The 20,964-nt window shown below is 36.9% G+C and overlaps 1 protein-coding gene across 9 annotated transcripts in view; it reads left to right on the forward strand.

Annotated features, from left to right (window-relative positions):
* The window catches only part of EFR3A (EFR3 homolog A), a 76,518-nt gene that overhangs the window by 22,242 nt on the left and 33,312 nt on the right, over positions 1-20,964 (forward strand). For 8 of the 9 annotated variants that reach the window (XM_036402639.2, XM_036402674.2, XM_036402629.2 and 5 more), the window contains 6 exons: positions 1,140-1,216; positions 3,061-3,188; positions 4,558-4,708; positions 13,135-13,256; positions 14,896-15,045; positions 19,465-19,602. In XM_036402639.2, coding sequence (XP_036258532.1) covers positions 1,140-1,216; positions 3,061-3,188; positions 4,558-4,708; positions 13,135-13,256; positions 14,896-15,045; positions 19,465-19,602 — 766 coding nt within the window. The remainder of the gene's footprint in view (positions 1-1,139; positions 1,217-3,060; positions 3,189-4,557; positions 4,709-13,134; positions 13,257-14,895; positions 15,046-19,464; positions 19,603-20,964) is intronic. The other variant, XM_036402665.2, reaches the window with a different exon arrangement.

The following is a 20,964-nucleotide window of genomic DNA, read 5'->3' on the forward strand; positions in this document are numbered from 1 at the left end:
CAATAGTATTAGAAAACAGTTGTAATTGAGGGAGAATGTCGACTCCCATAGAGTCTTGTAATTAAAACTAAGCACAGCAGGTGAAATCTTTGTTATGAACCTCCCATATGTTCTGATTAGTATGGTTAAAAACTACTTAGGTTACTGAGATATCTTAAGTAAAAAAGTGCAAGTGTTTATGCTTTTGCAGAGGAATTATAATCATCACAAGTTTCTGCCAAGATACCCTTTATTGTTTGCCTTTTTTTACTGTTTTTAGCAGTGTTAAAAGATTTTTTGAATATGTGAGTGGAAATCTTTAATAAGACATTTGTAAGGTATTTAGCTGCTCTGAATCCTTCAGGTGTTGCAACTTGAAAGAGAGAATCTGCATTAAAAACAAGGGAGTAACAACCCTGATAAACAGTTGGACAGATACCTAGAAACCTTTTTTTCTTTTATGCTGAGTTTTAACCTAACTCCAAACTTCTACTAGTTCTTAGTGCTAGAAAAAGGACCAAACAATGGTCTGCAGGTTTGTTACCTTTTAAAGCAGACAGTATGACTTTTAAAATTAATAAAATTGAAGTTACATGCATTGTTCTGATTATATGGATTAGTAGTAGAGTAATGAGATCAAAAAAACTCATTTCTCTGCTTCAAGTGACTGTCATTTCACTGATGCCCAGTAAAAGGAAGGATAAGGGATAAGGAAGGCAAAGCATGTTTTGTATATTTTGGTTTATATGGGTGCCTTTAAAACATATTTCATTTTTGGTTTTTTTTTTAGAATAATGCACATAATGCACATTTGGGTGATTTGAAACAGTCTTTCAGAGTGAAGATAAACCTGCAAATGCAGTAGCTTTGGTTTTAATACGACTCAATTTTAAAATTCCTTGACTTCTCTGCATGTTTTGAAGTGTGGATGGCAGGTGCATTTCTGGTACCCGAGATCCTTGCATATTGTCTCATGTATTGCAGTGTGTCAGTCGTTTTGCTTATTGACTTACTTGAACTTTCAGTTCCCTTGGTTTTGCTTTCTTGCTGATAGCAAGCTGAATTCAGTGTTATCTTCTTCCTCCATGCTTGTCAGCTTGTCCCTTCCAATGAGTCCCTAGGAGTGCATCCTAAATCCCGTTGGGTAAATCTCTCCGCAGGAGTTTGCTGCTGCTGTGCTGCGCTGCGACCTCGCTACAAGCGTCTGGTAGACAACATCTTTCCTGAAGATCCTAAAGTGAGTCATGACTTGAAAATTTCAAAGGATTGGTGTCTGAAAATCTGTGATTATACCTTGTGCTTTAGCAGTTTTTTTAAATTTTCTTTTTTTTTTCACTTTTAGCATTTTACCATAAATTCTGCTTTAGCGCTTAATAGCTTTAAGAGAGGTTAGCAGAATAATTTATCTGGAGAGGGATCCATGGAGATCATCTGGTCTAATTCCATTTCCAAAGCAGGGATGCACACTGAAGAATAAAATTAGTATGTTTTGCTCAGAGAAACAGAGATTTCATTAAGCAAGGTATTCTGCTGCAGAGGTAGCACTTAACTTCATCACTTTTTAGAACCACAAACAATTGCTTTCTTGTGGTTGCAGGTGTGAACATTTTCTGATTTTCTACAGGATTTTAATTTTTTAACTCTTGACTTACTGACTATGAACATTTTTATAGTTCTGGTAGTCTGTTGTGACCCAGAAAGGTTTTTCTGGTGTGTTTTTTTTAATTTTTCCAGATACTCATCTACAGTTTTATTTTTTCATTTCACTGTAACAGTCTTGGAGCTATATTAAAGCCTAACTCTTACTCTCTGTGAAAATAAATAACTTCTGTTTACCATGGAGGAATGCATGTGTCTATGCATAATCACTTGACAGTTCAGACTGATTAAGAGCTTATGTTTCTGCTGCTCTTTTTTTTAAGTGTGTTACCAAATTTTTATATCTTTTGTTATAGTAGAAGTAAGCAGCACAGTCAGTATTTGTGTATATATATTTGTGTAATATTTGGTTTATGTTTACAAAGTATGTTGGCTTTTTTTTCAATGATGATGTTACTCAGTGCCAGGTATTATGTAAGTGCATAATACTGGCTTTAAAGGAAATTTTTTCTGTGTATACAATATATTGAATGCATGGAACAGTATGGGTCTGTAGGTTTTTTTGTTCTAGTCTAGTTTTTGATACAGATGTAGAAACACCTGGAAATGCTACAGCTGTAGTGTTTTAGTTCAAATCTGACTCATTTGCTCTGAGTTGGTGCTTCTTAGTCTCTGCTTTGGTTAGTATTCATAGGGTCAGTGGAGGCCAGTTCATGATGTTTCCCTTCAGTTGCACACCTTCTCTATAGTATCAGAAGATTTGCTTGATAAAGTTCATTAATCAATAATGAATGTCTGAAAAGATTTTAAGTATTTTATTTGAAAAAGAAATGCTTTTATGAACTTCCAGGGGGGAAAAAAAGACAAAAAGGCTTATTCTGTTTACCTGATAATTATGATTATAACCTCATCTGAGCAGTTCCATGTTATGGTTTATGTTGGAACTAATATCTTCATCTTTGATCTCGTTCTGACAATTAGCCCTCAGATGCCTGGGGGCCAGCCTTGTTCAAGATCTGACACAGAAGAAATAAAACAGTTAAACTACAATATTAAATGTTTAAACTACAATCTTGTTTGTGTATTTTATCAAAATTATACATTGAATATACTTGGTGGGGGGATGGGAAGAGAAAAAATTACATTGCACTGTTAGGAAAGAAGTGTGTCCTAGAACTGGTCACATATCTCACTACATACCTTCTCTTAAAATACTCATTCCCTCACAAAAAAAGGGTAGAGCAAGCTAGTTGCTTCATTTCCTTTATAAATATTTTAGTTGTTTCATGTTGCTGATTTTTGAGCTAAGGTTATGGCAGTTTTGCTCAATAGTTTTGGAGTTTTTTCAGTAGCTTATTTCCATCTGTAAGGCTCTGATTGGTCTGACCTTTAAATATTAACTAGAAAAAAACGAAGAACACTTGGAAAGCTTTATATTTCCTATGAACTCATTAATTTTTTATTTTGTATTTCTGTTTCTAGGATGGTCTTGTTAAAGCTGACATGGAGAAACTGACTTTCTATGCAGTTTCTGCCCCAGAGAAGCTGGATCGAATTGGGGCTTACCTGGCAGAGAGACTGACCAGGGATGTGGCCAGACATCGCTATGGGTAAGGAGAGAAGTCATTAAAAATAGATGCAAACATGTCATGGAATTTCATCACGTTTGTTCTGATCAAGTCTGGAAAGCAAGACAGACACAGTCCCTTTGTGGTCAGTTACCCTTGTCTGACTGCCAGGTGCCCATCCAGCTGCTCCCACTCCTCCTGCTCAGCCAGATGGAAGAGAAAATAAAATGGAAAGCTCATGGGTTGAGATAAGGACAGGGAGATCTCTTTTTCCCCATGATGGAACTGAGTGACTTAACTTGGGGAGGATTGATTTAGTTATTGACAATTAATGACAGAGTAGGATAATGAGAAATTAAAGCAGAGCTTAAAAACATCTTTCCTCCAGCCATCTTTCTTGCCAAGCTCAACTTCACTCCCAGGTCTATTGCCTCTACCCCCCACCAAGCAGTGCAGATTAGGACAGGGGACTGTGGTCAGCTCATACCATCTTGTGTCTCCTGCTCCTTCTTCCTCACACTCTTACCCTGCTCTGGCCTTGGCTCTGTCCTTGTAGGCAGTCCTTTAAGAACTGCTCTGGCATGGCTTCTTTCCTCAGGGTGCAGTCCTTCAGGAGCAGGCTGCTGCAGCATGGGTCCCCCATGGTGTCACAGATCCTGCCAGAAGAGCTCCTGCAGGGGCTGCTCTCCATGGGGCCTGCCAGAAGCCTGTTCCTGTTCCAGCAGGGCCTTTCTGTGGGCAGCAGATTCCTTGAAGGCACAGCCACCTGCTCCAGCAGGGGGTCCTCCATGCTCTGCATCGTGGATCTGATTACCTGTGGGCACTTTGAGCGTCCTTGGGGGGCTCAGGTTTGGGAAATTGGGGGTCAGTCTTGGAGCTGGCTGTGTGTGTCATGGGGACAACTCCTGGTTTCTGACAGAAACCACCCCTGCAGCTCCTTGCTGACAAAACCTGGCTATGTAAGCCAAGTAAACCCTTGAATGTCAGTGAGGACATATGAAAACAGCATTATCTTTATTTTCAGCCCTTTTGGCTAAATCAAATATTTAAGTGAGAAATTTTAAGTCTAAGAAGTGGCAGGAATTGTTAAAGAAAAGCAACATCCATCACAGACCATTTTTTGGCCTTTATGACATCCAAAGCTGTTTTTATAACTTTATAGAAAGGGTAAATAGCCAGCACTGAATTCTATACTTCCCTCCTTCCTACACCACCCCATCTCCTCCCAAAAAAAGAAAAAAAGAGAGAAAATATGGATGTAGAAAATAGCTCCAAGTGTCGTTTTTATGCAATGGGAAATATGCACCTTCCATTCTTTCTTTCTATTTTTTGTGGTAAGATCCTAAGGTGAACTAATTGAGTTAACGATAAATGCAATACATTTTTATGTGTCTCTCTAATTAATTTTCAGTTATGTTTTAATTGCCATGGAGGCACTGGACCAACTTCTAATGGCTTGCCATTCTCAAAGCATAAAACCATTTGTGGAAAGTTTCCTTCATATGGTGGCCAAGCTTCTGGAATCAGGCGAACCAAAGCTGCAAGTCCTTGGGACGAATTCTGTGAGTAAGCTCAGATGCTAAATCAAATCAGAGTTAATCTTTGCTTGGGAAAGTAGTTTGAAAAGTCTTGAAGGGTCTGCCAGTTGACATCAATTGAAAGATGCTGTCTGTAACAGGGTGTATCCTTTGGGCCTAGACACAGAGCAGATACCAGCTGGAGGCAGATAAACTGTTTCCCTGCAGTATCCCAAATTCTTTTCATGTGTGGGCTCATTCCCTCCAAAAATAACTTCCGGAAGGAACAGGAAAGCTGTGCTGTGAGTTCATGTTTTGGGTCTTTAAGCAGCCCTCCTGGAGCCAGTATATAGGTAAGACAGTGTTTTGTTTTCTGGCAGCTTAAGCTACACAGAAAGATTCTCGTTAGCTGAAAAGTAGCTTTGAGTATTGCAATCTCACTGTTTTATCAGCTTAAATATTTCAGGATTCAGGTCCAGGCTTGAAGGGCATAACTAAAAGTGTCAAAATGAAGATTTAGAGATGTAGTTTTCCAATTAGAGTGATGGGTGCAATCAAGAGTATAGCTCTGTAATACTTGCCTTCTAAGTACTGTATTTTCCAGCTGGTAAAATGGGAATCTCATAAATTCCAGGATTGTGATGTGGTCTGTTTTCACTTAGAGTTATTGCTTTTATGTGAGTACAGAGTACTTGCTTTTCATGTAAATTATTGCCATTGCTAACAGTGGGGGATTTCTTTGTGGAATCAGTAAAGCTGTTGGGCTTTTGGGTTTGGTTCCCAGTTGATGAATTTAATGGTGTTGCAGTTCAGGAAGACAAGAGGGCATAGTAAACTGATGTTACCCCAGAGCAGGATTTCTTGTTATGGTGAAATACAGAGACTTTTGCTGTAATGTAGGGTAGAAGTGTCCCTTGTTCCTCCACTAGCAGGGGAGCTTTACTGAGGATAACAAGATCTATATCTCATTATACATAAAGAATTTTGCTTATTTATTTAAATATCATTGAGCCAGGCTACCCTGCTTCTTTTGATTTGTTTGTATAATAATGTATGGGCAAGTCCTTTTAGGGAAATGACTTTGAAACTTGTTTCCTAGGCTGCCAAATGGCAAGGTGTGCAACACTTTCCAGTTGTTTAAAATCATTGGTTAGTGCCAACCTCCACTCTGATGTACAAGGCATGTGTCACTTCAAAATGCACATTACTGAGCAGGACTCCACTTAGGGTAATCTGTTTGATATTCCTGTTGGTTCCTAAGTCTTTTGTGAGTAAAGGAGATTAAGGGACTTCCTGAATTAGGAGATAAATTGTGTTTGTCTTCTATAAAACTCACAAAAAAAAGGTTTCCCTAAATGAGAGGAGAAACTCTGTGAGGAGAGAGAATTTTTACAGCTCTTCAGCAGCATTCCAAAACCTTATTTTAGCCTAACTCTGCTAATTTCCCTAGGTGCCTTCTAGAGTTAATGAAGACAAAGGATACAAGTCTATTTGTATTGACTTAGAAGGAACAAGGGTGACAACTTGTCTGTTACCAAGGGCACTGCCTTACTGTGTTCTTAAATAGATTTTGTTACATTAACAAAAGTTGACTGCTATATTCAGCCTTTTTTCTCTCCTTCAGAAGGAAATAAGCAAACAACAAAACCAAAAAGCAAGGGAGATGGTCTGGTGACTGAATAATGCTTCATGTGCTTTAGCTGATGAACCACTTTGGAGTGCAAACTGGTATTGTCTAGAAGAGAAGAATGGGTTGTATATGAAGTAAATGTTATTAACTGGTGAAAAGTCAGGCAACCTTTGGAAAATTTTACATAGTATTTTTAGGAAACTCACTTTAGGGCTCCTACAAATTTATAGTCTGCTTACATTTTAAATACATGGAGTATGATTGTGGCTCTAAGTAGATTTTGATTATTTTCTACCCAAAACTTCATTGATATAGAAAAGCAGTGATGTCTTTGAAGTAAAATTCAAACCTCTTTGCTTGAGCTGTAGGGTTTTTCAGCCTCACAGATTTTGCTTCAGCTGCAGGGACTCTTGTGATCGGTTAAAAGGTTTTCAAATGAAGCAAATCTCTGTACAGGACATCTTTGGGTACTTTAAAGGCTTGGAAAGATTTGGAAGCTCCCACTGCCTTCCACTGTGTTTTGCTGACTTCCAGGTATTTGGTTTCAGATGCAGAACTTATTCTACTTTGTGCCCTATATTTCAGGAAAAAAAACCCCAAAAGTTTTACTTAGATGTTTGTCATCTTAAATTAATTTTGGAATTTAAATTTCATTTAATTTATAATAAAAAGTCAATTAGTTTTTGAAAAGCAAACCTGAAGATGGCTATTTTAGATAAATAATTGTTTGGGTTTTATTTATGCATTTTTAAGCCTGATCTTCAGGTTACATATAATTAATTAGTTGCATTTATGTATTGCATTTATAAATTATGTCAACTTATTTCCTACAGCAGCTGGTTTTTTTTTTTATTTTCTTAATAACATAATTTTAAATCTATTTATATAAGGCAGATACTTAAAAACAGTAAAATTCAATAGTGGATATAATGAATAGGTGTTGAGTTTTTTTTTTTTTTTATATAGACCAAATTTCAAATTGCTAATGTCTGTGAGGTTCAAAATAGCTTTTTCTAGCATGGAAGATGTTTTTATAGACCATGTGCAAGGATACCATATGCTGGTCAGGAAACTGAAAAAATGTGGTGGGGAAAAGTGGTATCTCCTTGGCTTATGTGCTAAGGATCTGAAGGCTGATTGCAATAAGCTTTTAAGCTTTTCCTTAGAAAATTATGACAATACTGTATTTCTCTCTCTAATTTCTTGCAGAATTTCAGTAACTGAGTATCATGTAAAGCATCTCCATTGCTCAAGTACAAAGAATTAAATTTATTGCTTAGGTCTTTAGTGTTTTTTACTATATAGAAGTGACAAGCTTTAAAATCTTTCACCTTGTGGTCAAAATTTTTTGGAATAAGAGATCCAATTTATATCTATTAATCTATATCCAGTTTATGTCTATTTCTAAAGTTTTTAAAGAAGGCTCAGAAAATTTCTTTAATGGGCGACTGGTCAAGAACAACTGGATACATAATTTTGTAAAACTTTCATCTTAATGTATATTTACAAGACTCAGTTAAATACAAATATTTTAAGCTAATTTGGAATGCTGATGAGGTGAATTCTTTGTATTTTTTCAGTAAGGTACTGGGGTTTCATGTGAAAAATAGCAGATAATATGTGGAACCCATTATTACCACATTTTAATTATGTACCACAAGTGCTTCTTTAGTTGATAGGGTACTTCCTTTTATAAAGGCAGTTTCTTTGTAGGAGCAGTGAAGCAATGATCCCATCAGTGACAGTGCTGAGCTTCCTGTGCCTGAGAAGGTGGCTGTTATTGCTGGTTGTCATCATCTGTAATTTAAAGGAAGATAGACATATTCCCAAGTGGAAAAGTGATCAAGCAGTGGCTGAGACAAGACGTTCATATTTGTTAGTGTTGGCTTTTAAAAGCAGTGGGTTTGGGCAGAATTAAGTGCATATGTATGTAAAAATAGTATCAAATGTCAACACTTTGAAATTAAGCTATGTCAGAATTCATATTCCCAGCAGGGTATTTACTTGTTTGCCTTGTCTACAGCTTGCTAATCTGGAAGTAGGCAATGAAAACTTACCCTTATTGCAAGATGCTTCTTTCATTCCATGTACCAGTACAGAATTTTATGCTTGTAGTGATTTAATACACAATGGAAAAATTCCTTTTCTAGGATGCCTCCTCTGTCTTTTTAATAGGATTTAAATCTCAGGGAGACAGATTAACACACAGCACTCTTTCTCATTTTGTGAGTTATTAAATTATCTTAGAAATTGTGTGTCTGCATCTGCTAGAATTTAAGTGCTTTAGGGTCACTCAAAGTTAAGTATTGCTTCCCCCACTCATATTTGTGCTCTCTGGTTTTGCAGTTCCACGGCCACACTACTGTGACCCTGTAAGCCAACATTCCATTGCTGATTTTGTTACACAACTGTACATGTGGTGGTCAGGAGAATTTTTATCCAAGGGGCACAAACTAAAATAGAATGTGAAATTTTCCATCCTATTCTGATAAAACTGAAAGTGTCAGGTGATCCCAGGTATTAATAAATAAACTAAATCACCAGTTTTCATTGCTGAGAACCTTGTGATCATTTTCATGCTGTCTTTGTAAAGTTAATGTATCCAGTGTGAAGTTAACGTATCCAGTGTTTGAAGCTTTTCTCTTCAGGAACGTTGAAGTGCTTGTCCTTCTGGCATTTATTTGTTGTAGTGCACACATAGCATTCACACTTCTCAGTAAGGCTGTGCTGTGTGGTTTTTAAGAGTCTTACATTTATAGGAGATCATGACTTCCCATGTGACAGTTTCATAATATTGAAACACAGTACTTTGGCCTGTGAAAGGTGATAACTGCCAGTATCAGCACTGTGTTTGAAACAAGAGAAAATTGCAGGCTGCAGAAGACAAACTGGGGAGCTCAGATATGTAATACATAATTCTCAGGTCGAGCTTAGTATTCTTACAGGGAGATACTTTAAGTAACATGACTCAAACTCAAATATGATGCATGGTGATTATTCTTGAATAAAACTGACCTTTTTTAAATATATCCAGGGCCCATTGAAAGTTATGATTTTTCTCCTCATGTATTTGCTATATAACAGTGATAAAACAGCATAAATGCATAGAAGGAATTTTGTCCTTGAGAAATTATAGGATTTACTTACAGGGCTTGCACAGTCTCTCTCTCTCTCTCCCTGGTAATATGATACAAATTTCTCTACTCAGTCTGGAACAAACATCCTCTGAATAAATGATATGTTTCTTCTTTACTTTGTGGTAGATTTATATGTTTTTATACTGATTGAATTTTATTGGTTTCAAAATAAATAGAAATAAGGTACTACCCATGTAAGTTCCTTTCTGTACCTTCTGTATTATAAAATATAGAAGATGCTTGTACTGGTAAAACTTCCATAAGTTACCATGGGATACTTGAAAGCATTTACTGTGAATGACATATTTACATCTATAAAAGCTTTGTAAATAATCCCTAGGCAAGTGCTTGGACTTCCATAAGAGTTTTATCCTTTTTTAGGTTGAATAAGTGCTATATTTGAAGTTTGTTTGAAAACAGGTGCTTTGCAATTATTCTGTAACAACAATAACAACACCACCACTGCAAAGTACCGAGTGATGTCTACTGTAAAAACTTAAAATTTCTATGATGGAATGGAATTTTACACTTTACTGAATGACAGTGCACAACTCAAAACTCTTACCATAGAGAGCTTTCCTGTGGCCTAAATGCTCAGTCATCTGAATGCTAGTCCTGGATTGTGCTTCAGAAATGCTGTATGTTCAGTGGGGAAATTGTTTTGTTATAGACATGAGGACATAAAAAACCTTTGCCCTTTTTGGATCTCTTATTGTGCATGCCATTTTGAAAGGTCTGACTTCCATGTGTTTGTGTCCCTGCTGCAAAGCTGCCCCCTGATGCAGGAGAGGTACTCAGAGTGAGGGAGTCCCTGACACTTGCTTGGCCTAAAGTCATCATTTCTTCTTACAAAGCTGTTTCCTGGTACAATAAATCTTTCTGTTAGCAAAACAGTTATTAGAATATATTAAGCTTTCCTGTTGGGAGATCCTGTCAATCAAATAATTAGTACTTCAGATAATAATAATATTAAAGGCTGATACTAAATGCAACATGAATTAGCAACGTGAATTAATATTCTCATTCTCACAACCATTTAGTGCTTTGTCTTCTTCATACTTTGTTTCCATTCTTTTCCATGCTTTTATGGGGGTTTTCTGGGTGAATCATTTGTTGATTTGAGCACTTGAACGTCTGGAAAATATTAAGATAATATTGTGTGGGGTTTACTAAATCCTCGGTCTTGGTGCCTTATTGAGATGTAAGGACTCATAAAATTCTTGTCTGAAAAAAAAAAAATTCTGTTTTGCTAGTAACAGTTTCATGAAACAAGCTAGGGAGCCACAGTACTTATGAAGCATTTGCCAGGGTCTCTCGGGAAGGAAATTATCATTTTTATAACTGACTCTATTGGAGAAAACATAGGTGTGCTGTAGATCATCTTTCAGTTTATGGCAGTGGACCATACAGAATTAGATTTTGACTTCTGCCACTTTTTTACCACCTGAAATACAGGGTATTCCTAACAGAAGGACTTGTAAAATCGACTCATACTATACAATTTTCTCTGTTTTCAGTAACAGCTGAGAATGTAGTTTTATGAACTACATAATTTTCTGTTCCTGTAGCTTTTAGAGGGTGAACTGGTAGTGCAGCTAAAAGGGATAACTGTTCTAGATAAAACAGGAAAAAAGACTAAACAAAAGAGTAGAAAAAAATGGTAGTTTTTTTTTTTTCTGAAATACACAGCTTAGAAAACCTCAAACCCTCCACAAATCAGTGTGCTGTGATTATGCTAAAGGGCTTTGGGCCTGTCTGTGGGTAACGTGCTGATGAAAGCAGGTTTTACATCATGAAAAATACAAAGGAAATGCCTCAGCCTGTGCTTAGGAATTGATAAAAACGGTGTGAGTAAAAGCAGAGGGATCTTAATGGAACATCACTCTGCTTCAGGGCAGAGCCGGCATGGTGTCTGACCTTTCCTGACAGGGTTTTGTTTTGCTTTTTATTTCCCTCTGTAGTCTGTTCTTAGAACTGTCTGTGATGGAGAATCCAAAAGGTCTTTAGGCAGTCTGCTCACTTTAGGAAGGAGGGGTTTTAATGGCTAACTTAGGCTTGCTTCAATATAAGCCTATTATTGATTTTCTTACTACCGTTGGACAAAGAAAACTATTTATTCTGTTTTTATTGCTGTCTTCTGTACCATTTAAGACTGATACCTTTCAGGCAGCTGTAGTTAAGGTAATTTGGTGTATTTCGTTTTCAGATGTTTATCTAAAGCTTTGTCTAGTTCTTGAATAATTTTAGAACTGTATCAGTTAGTCACCATTTTAGGCTGTGATGTTTCAGCTCCATGCACCACTTCATTTAAGGCCTTATTTGGCCCAGTTAGATAGCAAAAGTTTCTTCATGGGTGCCATGAGTAATGCGGATATATCTTAGTATATTGTTCTGTTTTCCATGCCATCGTATTGGCATTGACTAAGTTCCTTTTCTTCATTCAGCTGTTTCTGGCTAAAATGCTGTTTTGCAATAACCATTCCCAAATTGCTTCCTTGGTTTTTCAGGTCCTGTTTCCAATTGTTCAAAAACCAGGCATCAAGTGTCCCTCCAGCTCTGGCCATCTTAGTGTTCTTTGCAAATTTGATGAGCCCAGGCTGCTCATCTGAGTCTCTAGTGAAGCTCAAATCATATTTTTGTACTCTGATGATTTACAAGTGTGAACTTGTTTTTTTCCAAACTCTTGTACATCTCTCTTATGGAGAGTGTTCTTTTGACAGTGTTTTTCTAGCTTTCCTTTGAGAATTTTGTGTATTTTTTTGTCAACAGCATCACTGAAGTTTTGACAGATGTTGCTTCATCTGGATTCACAAAAGTTATTTACTTGTTGTAGGAATAAGATGCATTGATGTGATTTGTTCTTGACAAATCCATGTTGACTGTTAGTTACCCTTTTGAGACTTGGTAGATGTTGGCAAATTGGCATTTTTTCCAGTGTTTTTCTGTGTATGGACTAGAGTTGACTGGATTTTGGTTCCCTGACTCCTCCTTTTTCCCTTCTGTCTAGACATTGACAGAATGCCTCCAAGTTTATTTCCCTTGAATTTTGGTACATCAGAATGTTGCTAGGTAACCTGGTAGTGACAGGGTTGTGTTTGATTGCTTGGGCTGCTCTCTACAGCTGCCTGAGAGAGGGTGTGGCAGGGTGGGTGTCAGGTTCTCCTCCCAGGCTGAAAGAGATCGGACAAGAGGAAATGGCCTCAAGTTGTGTCAAGGGAGGTTTAGACTGGATATTAGGGAAAATTTCTTTGAGGGAGTTACCACCATTGGAACAGGCTGCCTGGGGAAGTGGCTGAGTCACCATCCCTGGAGTTATGTAAAAAAAGGTTTAGTGGTGACTTGACAGTGTTAGGGAAATGGTTGGATCTGATGATCATGAGGGTCTTTCCCAGCCAAAATGATTCTGCCAGTTGATGACTCATTGTTCAAGTGTTAGATGTTTCCATAGTGCATAGTATGTTGCATTTCATACAGTTTCATGCTTCCATAGTTATCTAAATGAAGTTCTTGTGGGAAGACTTTTAAGAGAAAACCCTCCTATTCAGATTTTTCTTCTCTGAAGTTCTAAAGTGTTGTCAAAATTGGGTTCTTAATGCAGTTACTTCATGTTACTTGTTAAATTAAGCTTCGATTAAGCTTATTATTCATTATTCTATTTTAGGAAATTGGTATTAAAAGCTTTTTTAATGTATTTCACTTTCTAGTTTGTCAAATTTGCCAACATTGAAGAAGACACACCTTCCTATCACAGACGCTACGACTTCTTTGTGTCCCGGTTCAGCGCCATGTGTCATTCCCGTGACCCTGATCCAGAAATACAAAATGAGTAAGTGTCATTCTGCAGGAATTACTGAAAACTGTTGACACATTAATACTGCCTGTAATACAGCTCTTATTAAGGTGTTTATTGGACTAGTTCATTCCATATGAAGAAAATGACAGTCTGACTTTTTGAGTAGCGCCGAATATTGCAAACCTTAGGTAGCTGGAACTCCTGGGATATTTAGGTGTAATTTTACCTTAATATAATGCATGTTAGATTATGTGGATTTTCTCCAGAAAGGCACCACTTATTATTGTAAATGCACGAGTTCATAACTTCCTTGAGATATTAATGAGGCTACTTAGATGAAAAGCAAAAGCATATATTTAGTCTGTTTTTTGAGAATTACTCATTAAAACTGTGATTTCTTAAATGTCTGAAGTATGCTCATGTGTGTCAAACTCAAGAGCCTCCATGAATGGAGATTCTATTTTTCCCATTCTTATGTAAGTGCCACAGTTTTTGTTCCTGCAGCTCCCCCCTGAAGGATGTGTCCCTCCCTGCAGCAGTTTTTCTCCTTGTTTGTACATCCCTCTTGTCTCCTCCTTTGTATGTAATCCTATTGAAACCATCTCAAAAAATCTAGAATGAAATTGGGTTCATCTTGAATGCACAAAATTTTCTTCAGGAATACCTAAGATACAAGCAACTACAGATTTATGTATTTACAAATTGAAATCCAAACAAAAATAATTACAGAACGTGGTTACCTCCATAGTTCATCTTAGAAATGTCTTAATTCGGGGAGTTTGACTGAGCAAGGGCTTGTAAAGTGTTGTCCATACCTGAATCAAGATTTAAAAAATGAGGGGTGGATTTTAAGAGAAATAATTCAAAATTTTAGTGAGGCTTGTATTTATTTAATTTGATAGCTGTAGTACCTTCTACTTGTTTTCAGGAAGCAAATTCTCTTCCTACCATTTATTACAATGGATAATTTGCTATTATCACTTAAAAAAATAGTATTTTGCTATTCATGTCATTGCACAAATTCTCCTGCAAGCTATTTTTGTTTAATAAAATGATGACAATAGCTAGCAGCTAGACCAAGTCTTTTTTTGAACTTATGTAATCTTTTTATTATTTCATTGTTTTTGATTACTTCTCAGTTGATTTCATTCAAATGGTTTTAGAATGAAAGTGGTGGTTCCTTTTGTCAATTAGGCTTAAATAGACAGAATTATCCTTTGCTACTAATCCATTGTCTTAATTACAACTTCTAATGGCACAATCACATGGCTGTGCTAGATATTACTTCAGCTGTGTTGTGGTAGCTTCCCATTTCTCTTCAGCTCTGGAATAGGCTGAGATTGTGTGAAGTTTCAACTGATGGGGGGTAGATTGGTGGGTTTTATCCAGGGGACTTTTGTCAGAGGTGATGCACAAAGTTTGAGTCTTCATTGAGTGGTGTCAGCTTTATCCTTACAGGCCATCTTCTGTTCTGTTGTTTGTTTTGTCAGCTTCCTTACTGGCTTTAAAGGTGTTCAGAGAAAGCACAGCCAATCTTAATGGTTGGCCAGTTTTCCCAGTTGCTGCTTGTGAGAACCTACTGGAATTCCACAGTTCATCTTTACTGCTGCCAGAGCCCTGCTGGGGGGTGCTGTGTTGCTCAGCTTCAGTAATTCCTCTTTTCCTTGCTCAGGATCCGAATTGCTGGAATCAGGGGCATCCAGGGAGTGGTTCGAAAAGCAGTTAATGACGAGCTTCGAGCAACCATATGGGAACCCCAGCACATGGACAAGATAGTGCCATCACTGCTGTTCAACATGCAGAAAATAGAAGATATTGACAGGTAAGTGTATTCCTTGTCACTGGTGTGGGTTTTTTAAGCAATCTCTAGGCTGGGTTTTTATGATGGATATCCTTTTTCTTTTCAGTGGAAGCAACAACTCACCTTTACTAGCTGAGGCTCCTTGAAATTGATAGTGTAGGTTTGCATACTGGTTCTTAATGTTTCTTGTCTTAAAATCTTTTCAACCACATTTATTCACTTGTTCAAGATTCTCTTGGCCTAAAAGTTATTCTGGAAATTATATATCCATATTTTGACTTGATAAAAATGGTAAACTGTATTTTAGTGGATCAGATGCAGAGATGAGTAAGCAAAGGCTTTAGGTGACTCAAATGATTTTGCTACTTAGATTTGTTAGAAATTGAGGTTTTAATTCCTTTAGCCATCAGTAAGAACTGCTTGTCCTGGCTGAAACAATACTCAGAGTAAGGAATTAAAGTTTTATTTATGTGTAGATCACCTTCTCTTTTTTGCTTTCAGTGACTCCTAGGCATATTACTTGCCACATTTGCAAAAAGATATTCAAAAGGTCTTTGTGACAATTAAGGTTGAGGAGATGCCAGTCACCTTACAATTGAAAAGTCTCTTTTTTTGGGTCCCTGTTTAAACACTATGTAGGTGTAAAAACTGTTTATTGGTAGCACTGGGAAATTTCCATAAAATGAACTTCAACAGTGCAAGCAAATGAAATATTAATTCCATGTCCAATTCTGGCTACTTCAAAACTTGCTTGCTAAGAGGCTCAGCAGCCTTCCTGTAACAACAAGCTTTTCATGCTTTCACTCAGTTTTCTAGATCTGTCAGTTTGTCTTTTTTTCCTTTGAGTTTTGGCATTTATTTTTCAATTCCTCAGCTTTATTTTTGTTGTGTTGTTTCTGACTGCCAGTGCCTGTTTCATCTCTAAAACAAATTTTCAGACCAAGTAGCTAAAATCAATAGTTGTCTGTCTGTCTATGCCTTATCTATTTACTGTATATAACTGAGGGCCCACACAGTATTTATAGAAATATCCACTTGAATGTTACATCTGAAGAGTGAACTGAGTAAGAGAGAAAGGTTTCTGAAGCTGCTGTTTGAACAAGGAGAGCCTGGTTTGCCTTTGCTTATTCTTACAGGGTTTCTAACTGCAGGTGGGCCCTTTCCTTTGGTACTCTTTACAGTGCCCTCAGGCATACACTTTCCTTTTTATAGTAGAAGTAAATTAACTACTGCTGGAAAAACTGACTGAAGTAGGATTTGGATTAACCACTTAAAGTGGATCAGTTTATATGTACTGCAGGAATGATTTTTATCATCTGTGGAGCAAGGCAATAGTAGTGGTAGAAAAACAAATCTATCAAAAGACAACTTAAATTTCTGAACTCTTGTGCTTGAAACTTGTCCTATTGAACATGAAAAAAAGAGACTAATGATTTTCCTAGTGGTAAGTAGGGACATTTATGATGTGCATATGACAGAAAAGCTGAAAACAGTGTTTGTTAATTGTTACCTGCTGGTCTTATATGATGTTACAGACAAATTCTCATTTTATTTTATGTGTGACTTCATATTTGTGGAGCACAGAGACATCTTGAAGAGTAGGAGTAAGAAGCATATTGTTCTGGCAGATGGAGTCAAAGCATTATTTGAGAAAGAGCAGAAATTCCAGAAAATAACCCCAACTTAAATCCATAGAAGAAAAATCATTTTTGATTATAGCTGAAGTACATATAGGTACTTACCTTGGAAGTCAATGTGATTTTAGCTCGTGGAACTTCACAGCTTAATTCAAGATTCTTTTGAGTACATAGGAGATGAGACACTTCTTGGAGTTAAGAATTTACTATTTAAATAACATTTAAGAAATATAATTGTATTTGTGGATGCCATTATTTGTTCATATATCAGAGTGCACATTTTAGTTACGTGCCTATCAGATGTTATGTTATGTGCATATCTATTTATGTGCATCTCCAAAATAAGGAGGGGATGTATGAAATAAGTAATTCCCTTACTTTATGACATATTCTTCATAACTGTGGAGCTAAACCTGCCAGCCTGATTTCAGGCAGAGGGACACTAGCACTTAATGTAAACTTGACTTCAAATCCTTCTGATACATCTAATGTTCATACAAATTCTATTTTAGAGGAAAGTTAGAATTTATTTCTTTCTCAGGGTGTGTGAATCACAGTAAAACACTCCTGTACCTACTCTGCTCAGAAGTGGTGGTTCAGTCTTTCATGTCCTGTCATATCTTTGGCCAGTCCTGGCTTTTTGGCATTTAAGAAGTCTCATGCTTAAGTTGCTGAGTTACTGTGAGCTAGTTTAAGTTAATCACCTGTGATTAGGTGTTTGCTATGGAAACTGCTGTACTTCAACACATTCTCCTTCCAGTTCCTTGTTGCCACTTCTGATAGAGATATCCCACAAAAAAGCCAGTAGAGCAGCTACAAGGAGTTGTCCTTGCCCATTTCATTGTAAAGCACATTTTCAGCCCTCTTGTGGTTGGTACAAAAGGTTTAGTTGCAGAGGAATAATACTGTTTTATTCTTAGCTGTTGCAGTTGGATTTTTCAGAGGTTTTCTGATATTTCTGTAAAAACCAAGTCAGTGAAACAAAATGAGTGTGAGATACTCATTTGAATGTAGAAACTTAAGAGGCTGTACAAAGCTTTTCTATAAAACTAACAAGATTATTCAGTATTCATTGTCTATTGTCTGCAATGCCAAGGAATGCTTACTGAGAAATACCTTGAGGTAGGTGCTGTTAAAGTTCAAATAAAATGTTACTCCCACAGATGACACAGGATAATTGTAGACATTTTGATGCAAAGAGTAACATGTTATACTAGGAAAGTTCATCTGAAAAAAGACTTCCAAGCAGCGCTGAGAAGTCACCTTCTGTAGGTTTGCATATATAACCACTTAAAATGTAACTTATTTTACTTCATTTTAACTGGAATTCTTTCAGACAGGCTAAGCTCTGAGTGCTATGCTGCCTGCTTTCGTCTTTCCTCCCCACACACCCACCTTTGCAGTGCTGTTGTATTTTAGGGAATCTGTGTCAAAACAGCAATGGAAATGACAGTCCTACACTATCTTCTCTCCCATCTCCCTAGATCAGAGTCTAGGCAGTACAAGGGAAGGAAAAAAAGGGAGGATGGGTGGCACAGTAGTTGATAAAGCTGGAGTTTTGTGGTACTTATGGTGGATTATATACAAATTATCATACCTTTTAAAATTCTAATCATGCTGCACTTGTAAAACTCTTCTCCTTATCTAACAGAGTTCCTGAGGCTCTTCTGTTATTAAAATCTGACAAGCTAGCATTGTTGTGGTAACTCCTGAAACACTGATGTTTCCAGAGGCAACAGGATTTTCATATGGCCAATTTTAGATTTCAGTAGTATTGAAACACTAGAAAATCTTTTGCCATCAAAAGATATGTTACAACTATGATGTTAACATGTTCATTTGACTACTGATATTTCAGTTTGCAATTTTCTATAATGGTCTAAAGCTTTTATGATGTTTAAGTAAACTGAATGCTCTTGGTTGACACTTTCAAATGTATTTAACACACAAGCTTGCACTGCAGAACTGAAATTATGTTTAAAGGTTTAGTGTACTGGTGTCTGCAGTCTAAAATTAAAGATGCATAATATTAATGTAAATGAATGAATCCTCACTTAAGTCCCTACAATGTATTTTTTGAGAGGAAAAAAAAAGGTTGCCACTTGTAGGTCCAGTGAATCTTGGTAAGTAATGGAGGTACCTCAGGGAGAGCTGTTTGCTTCCTTTCTGAAACCCGTGTTTGCCACAGGGAGGGGCTCAGCAGTGCCCTCTCCATAGTAATGATGGAAGACACTTAGGTAGAGGGTGACCAACTTCTACAGTGTCTATTTAGAGGTAGCTGTGTGGGTGATAATGTTCCAATCAGTTCACTCAGACATTTTTTTTTCACCTCACAAGCCATCTGTTTGTGCAGAAGTAATGGAGTTTCATTTAATGGTCACCCACACAGTATGGACTCAGTAGTGGGCAGGTGAATGAGATCATTAATCTGAGCTATATTACTAAGATTCTGTCTATATTTTTTTAGCGGTTTCACAGCCTTTGTTCATTGTTAGCAATACATAGCGTGTTGTCAAAATGAGGTAGGTAACAAGTTAACTGAATATGAGCAGCTTTTGTGTTTGCCACATAAATATTTACTAATACAGTGGTAAGTACTGAGTGAACAAATGATGATCTATGGTCCTGCTATAAAAGAATAAAATATGTTATTCAGAATTGTGGTTTGGTGCATATTTGAAATGCAGTTCTTGCCTAGTTGAAGATTGTGACTCATGAATGTTTTTAATACCAAGGGTGGATACAGTAAAGAAAAGGTGAATATTAGTCAGTAATATAATCAATGCATTTTGTCTTATTTCAGCAGAATAGGCCCCCCATCCTCTCCTACAGTAGGAGTGAAAGAAGAAAATCCTTCTGTGCTGGCTGAGAATTGTTTCAGGGAACTACTGGGACGAGCAACCTATGGAAATATGAACAATGCTGTCAGACCAGTTTTTGCGTAAGTTGAAAATTTGTGGAAGATCTGAGAAATAAAGAGGTTTTCTTTATTTCATTCTCAATTCTGTTGCATTAAATTTTTTCCTACTTTTCAGCTCAAAGGTTTCCATTCACATTTCTTAAAAAAATTGCCCCTCTTTTAATCTCTCCTCTCTCATCTGTCTATAAACTTGAAGGCAGTTATAGAGGAATGTGTGTCCTGCTTTATTGATTTTTACATGCAAAATACAATAATTTACATGAGTTGTTGCTTCAGCTGGCTTTTTTTTTTTAAATGTGAAACTATCCAGGCTATTCATGTCCTATAGATGAGTGTCACAATCAGTGGAGAGACAAACCAAGTAAAGTACAAGTAGCACAAAGGAATACTGTGCCCCATAAAGTTACAATTTATGTTTTCCTGCCATTTTCTTCCAGGACCAGTTTCGATATTCTTTGATGAATATCTTTAACAACTCATTTAGGAGTGAGTGGCAGATATGCACACAGTATGCACGTTATGCACAAAAACACACAGTACAAATTATACCTCTTGTATTAACACTCAGTGATACCACTTTCAAACTCTGGCTTTTCCTGGTGATGAGGACACCTGCTTGCTTCTTGTAGATTTTTCAAGGTACATCCAAGGTACAGGAATATGTTCTCTTAGATGGCCTAGTTCTTCCCACAGAAATTAAGTATTTTATTTATACACTGAAAGACCTTCAAGCTATCAAAAGCCATTTTCAAGTTACTAGTGTTAACAAAAAAAAAAGATAGGGTTGGTATTGAAGGGAGAAAACTTTTGTAACCCCTTGTTTATCCTGAAAAACATTAACTACAAAGAACTGTACCACTCCCTTACTTTCTGTATGTATTTGTTATACCAACTCAGAGGAGTTTCTGTTACAAAGTTGAGTGTTTTATTAAAAAAACACTCATTCTTTAGTAGATTTAAAATTTGCATTCTCCAAAATACCTGTGATCACAGTGAACACCTTGTTACTACACAGTCTGGATGGATTACTTGGTGCTGTATTGCAGCTGCTTTCTGACCACTTCTCAATTCTTTTAGTTAGTTTATCTCAAAACTTTATCATCATTTGCAGTGGTTTGAGTCTTTTGAATCATTTTGGGAGCAGGGAAGTTTCCTATGAATAATTCCTGATTCCGCAGACTAGAGGTAGTGCTTGTTTTGGGATTTGAGAAGGTGTCATAGCTGCTTTTCCTGTGGCTAATCTAAAGCCTATGTCTCTAAAGTTTATTTCCAGCCTATTTTCAGTTCTCACATGCCGTGACTGTAAGGGGCCAGTTGGTTCTGTGTGCACCGCAGCGTTCCACATGCTGCATTTATGCACTGAAATGAGTAGATAATGACCAG

This window comes from Molothrus ater, chromosome 1 (assembly GCF_012460135.2).
Source record: "Molothrus ater isolate BHLD 08-10-18 breed brown headed cowbird chromosome 1, BPBGC_Mater_1.1, whole genome shotgun sequence".
Lineage (NCBI taxonomy): Eukaryota > Metazoa > Chordata > Aves > Passeriformes > Icteridae > Molothrus > Molothrus ater.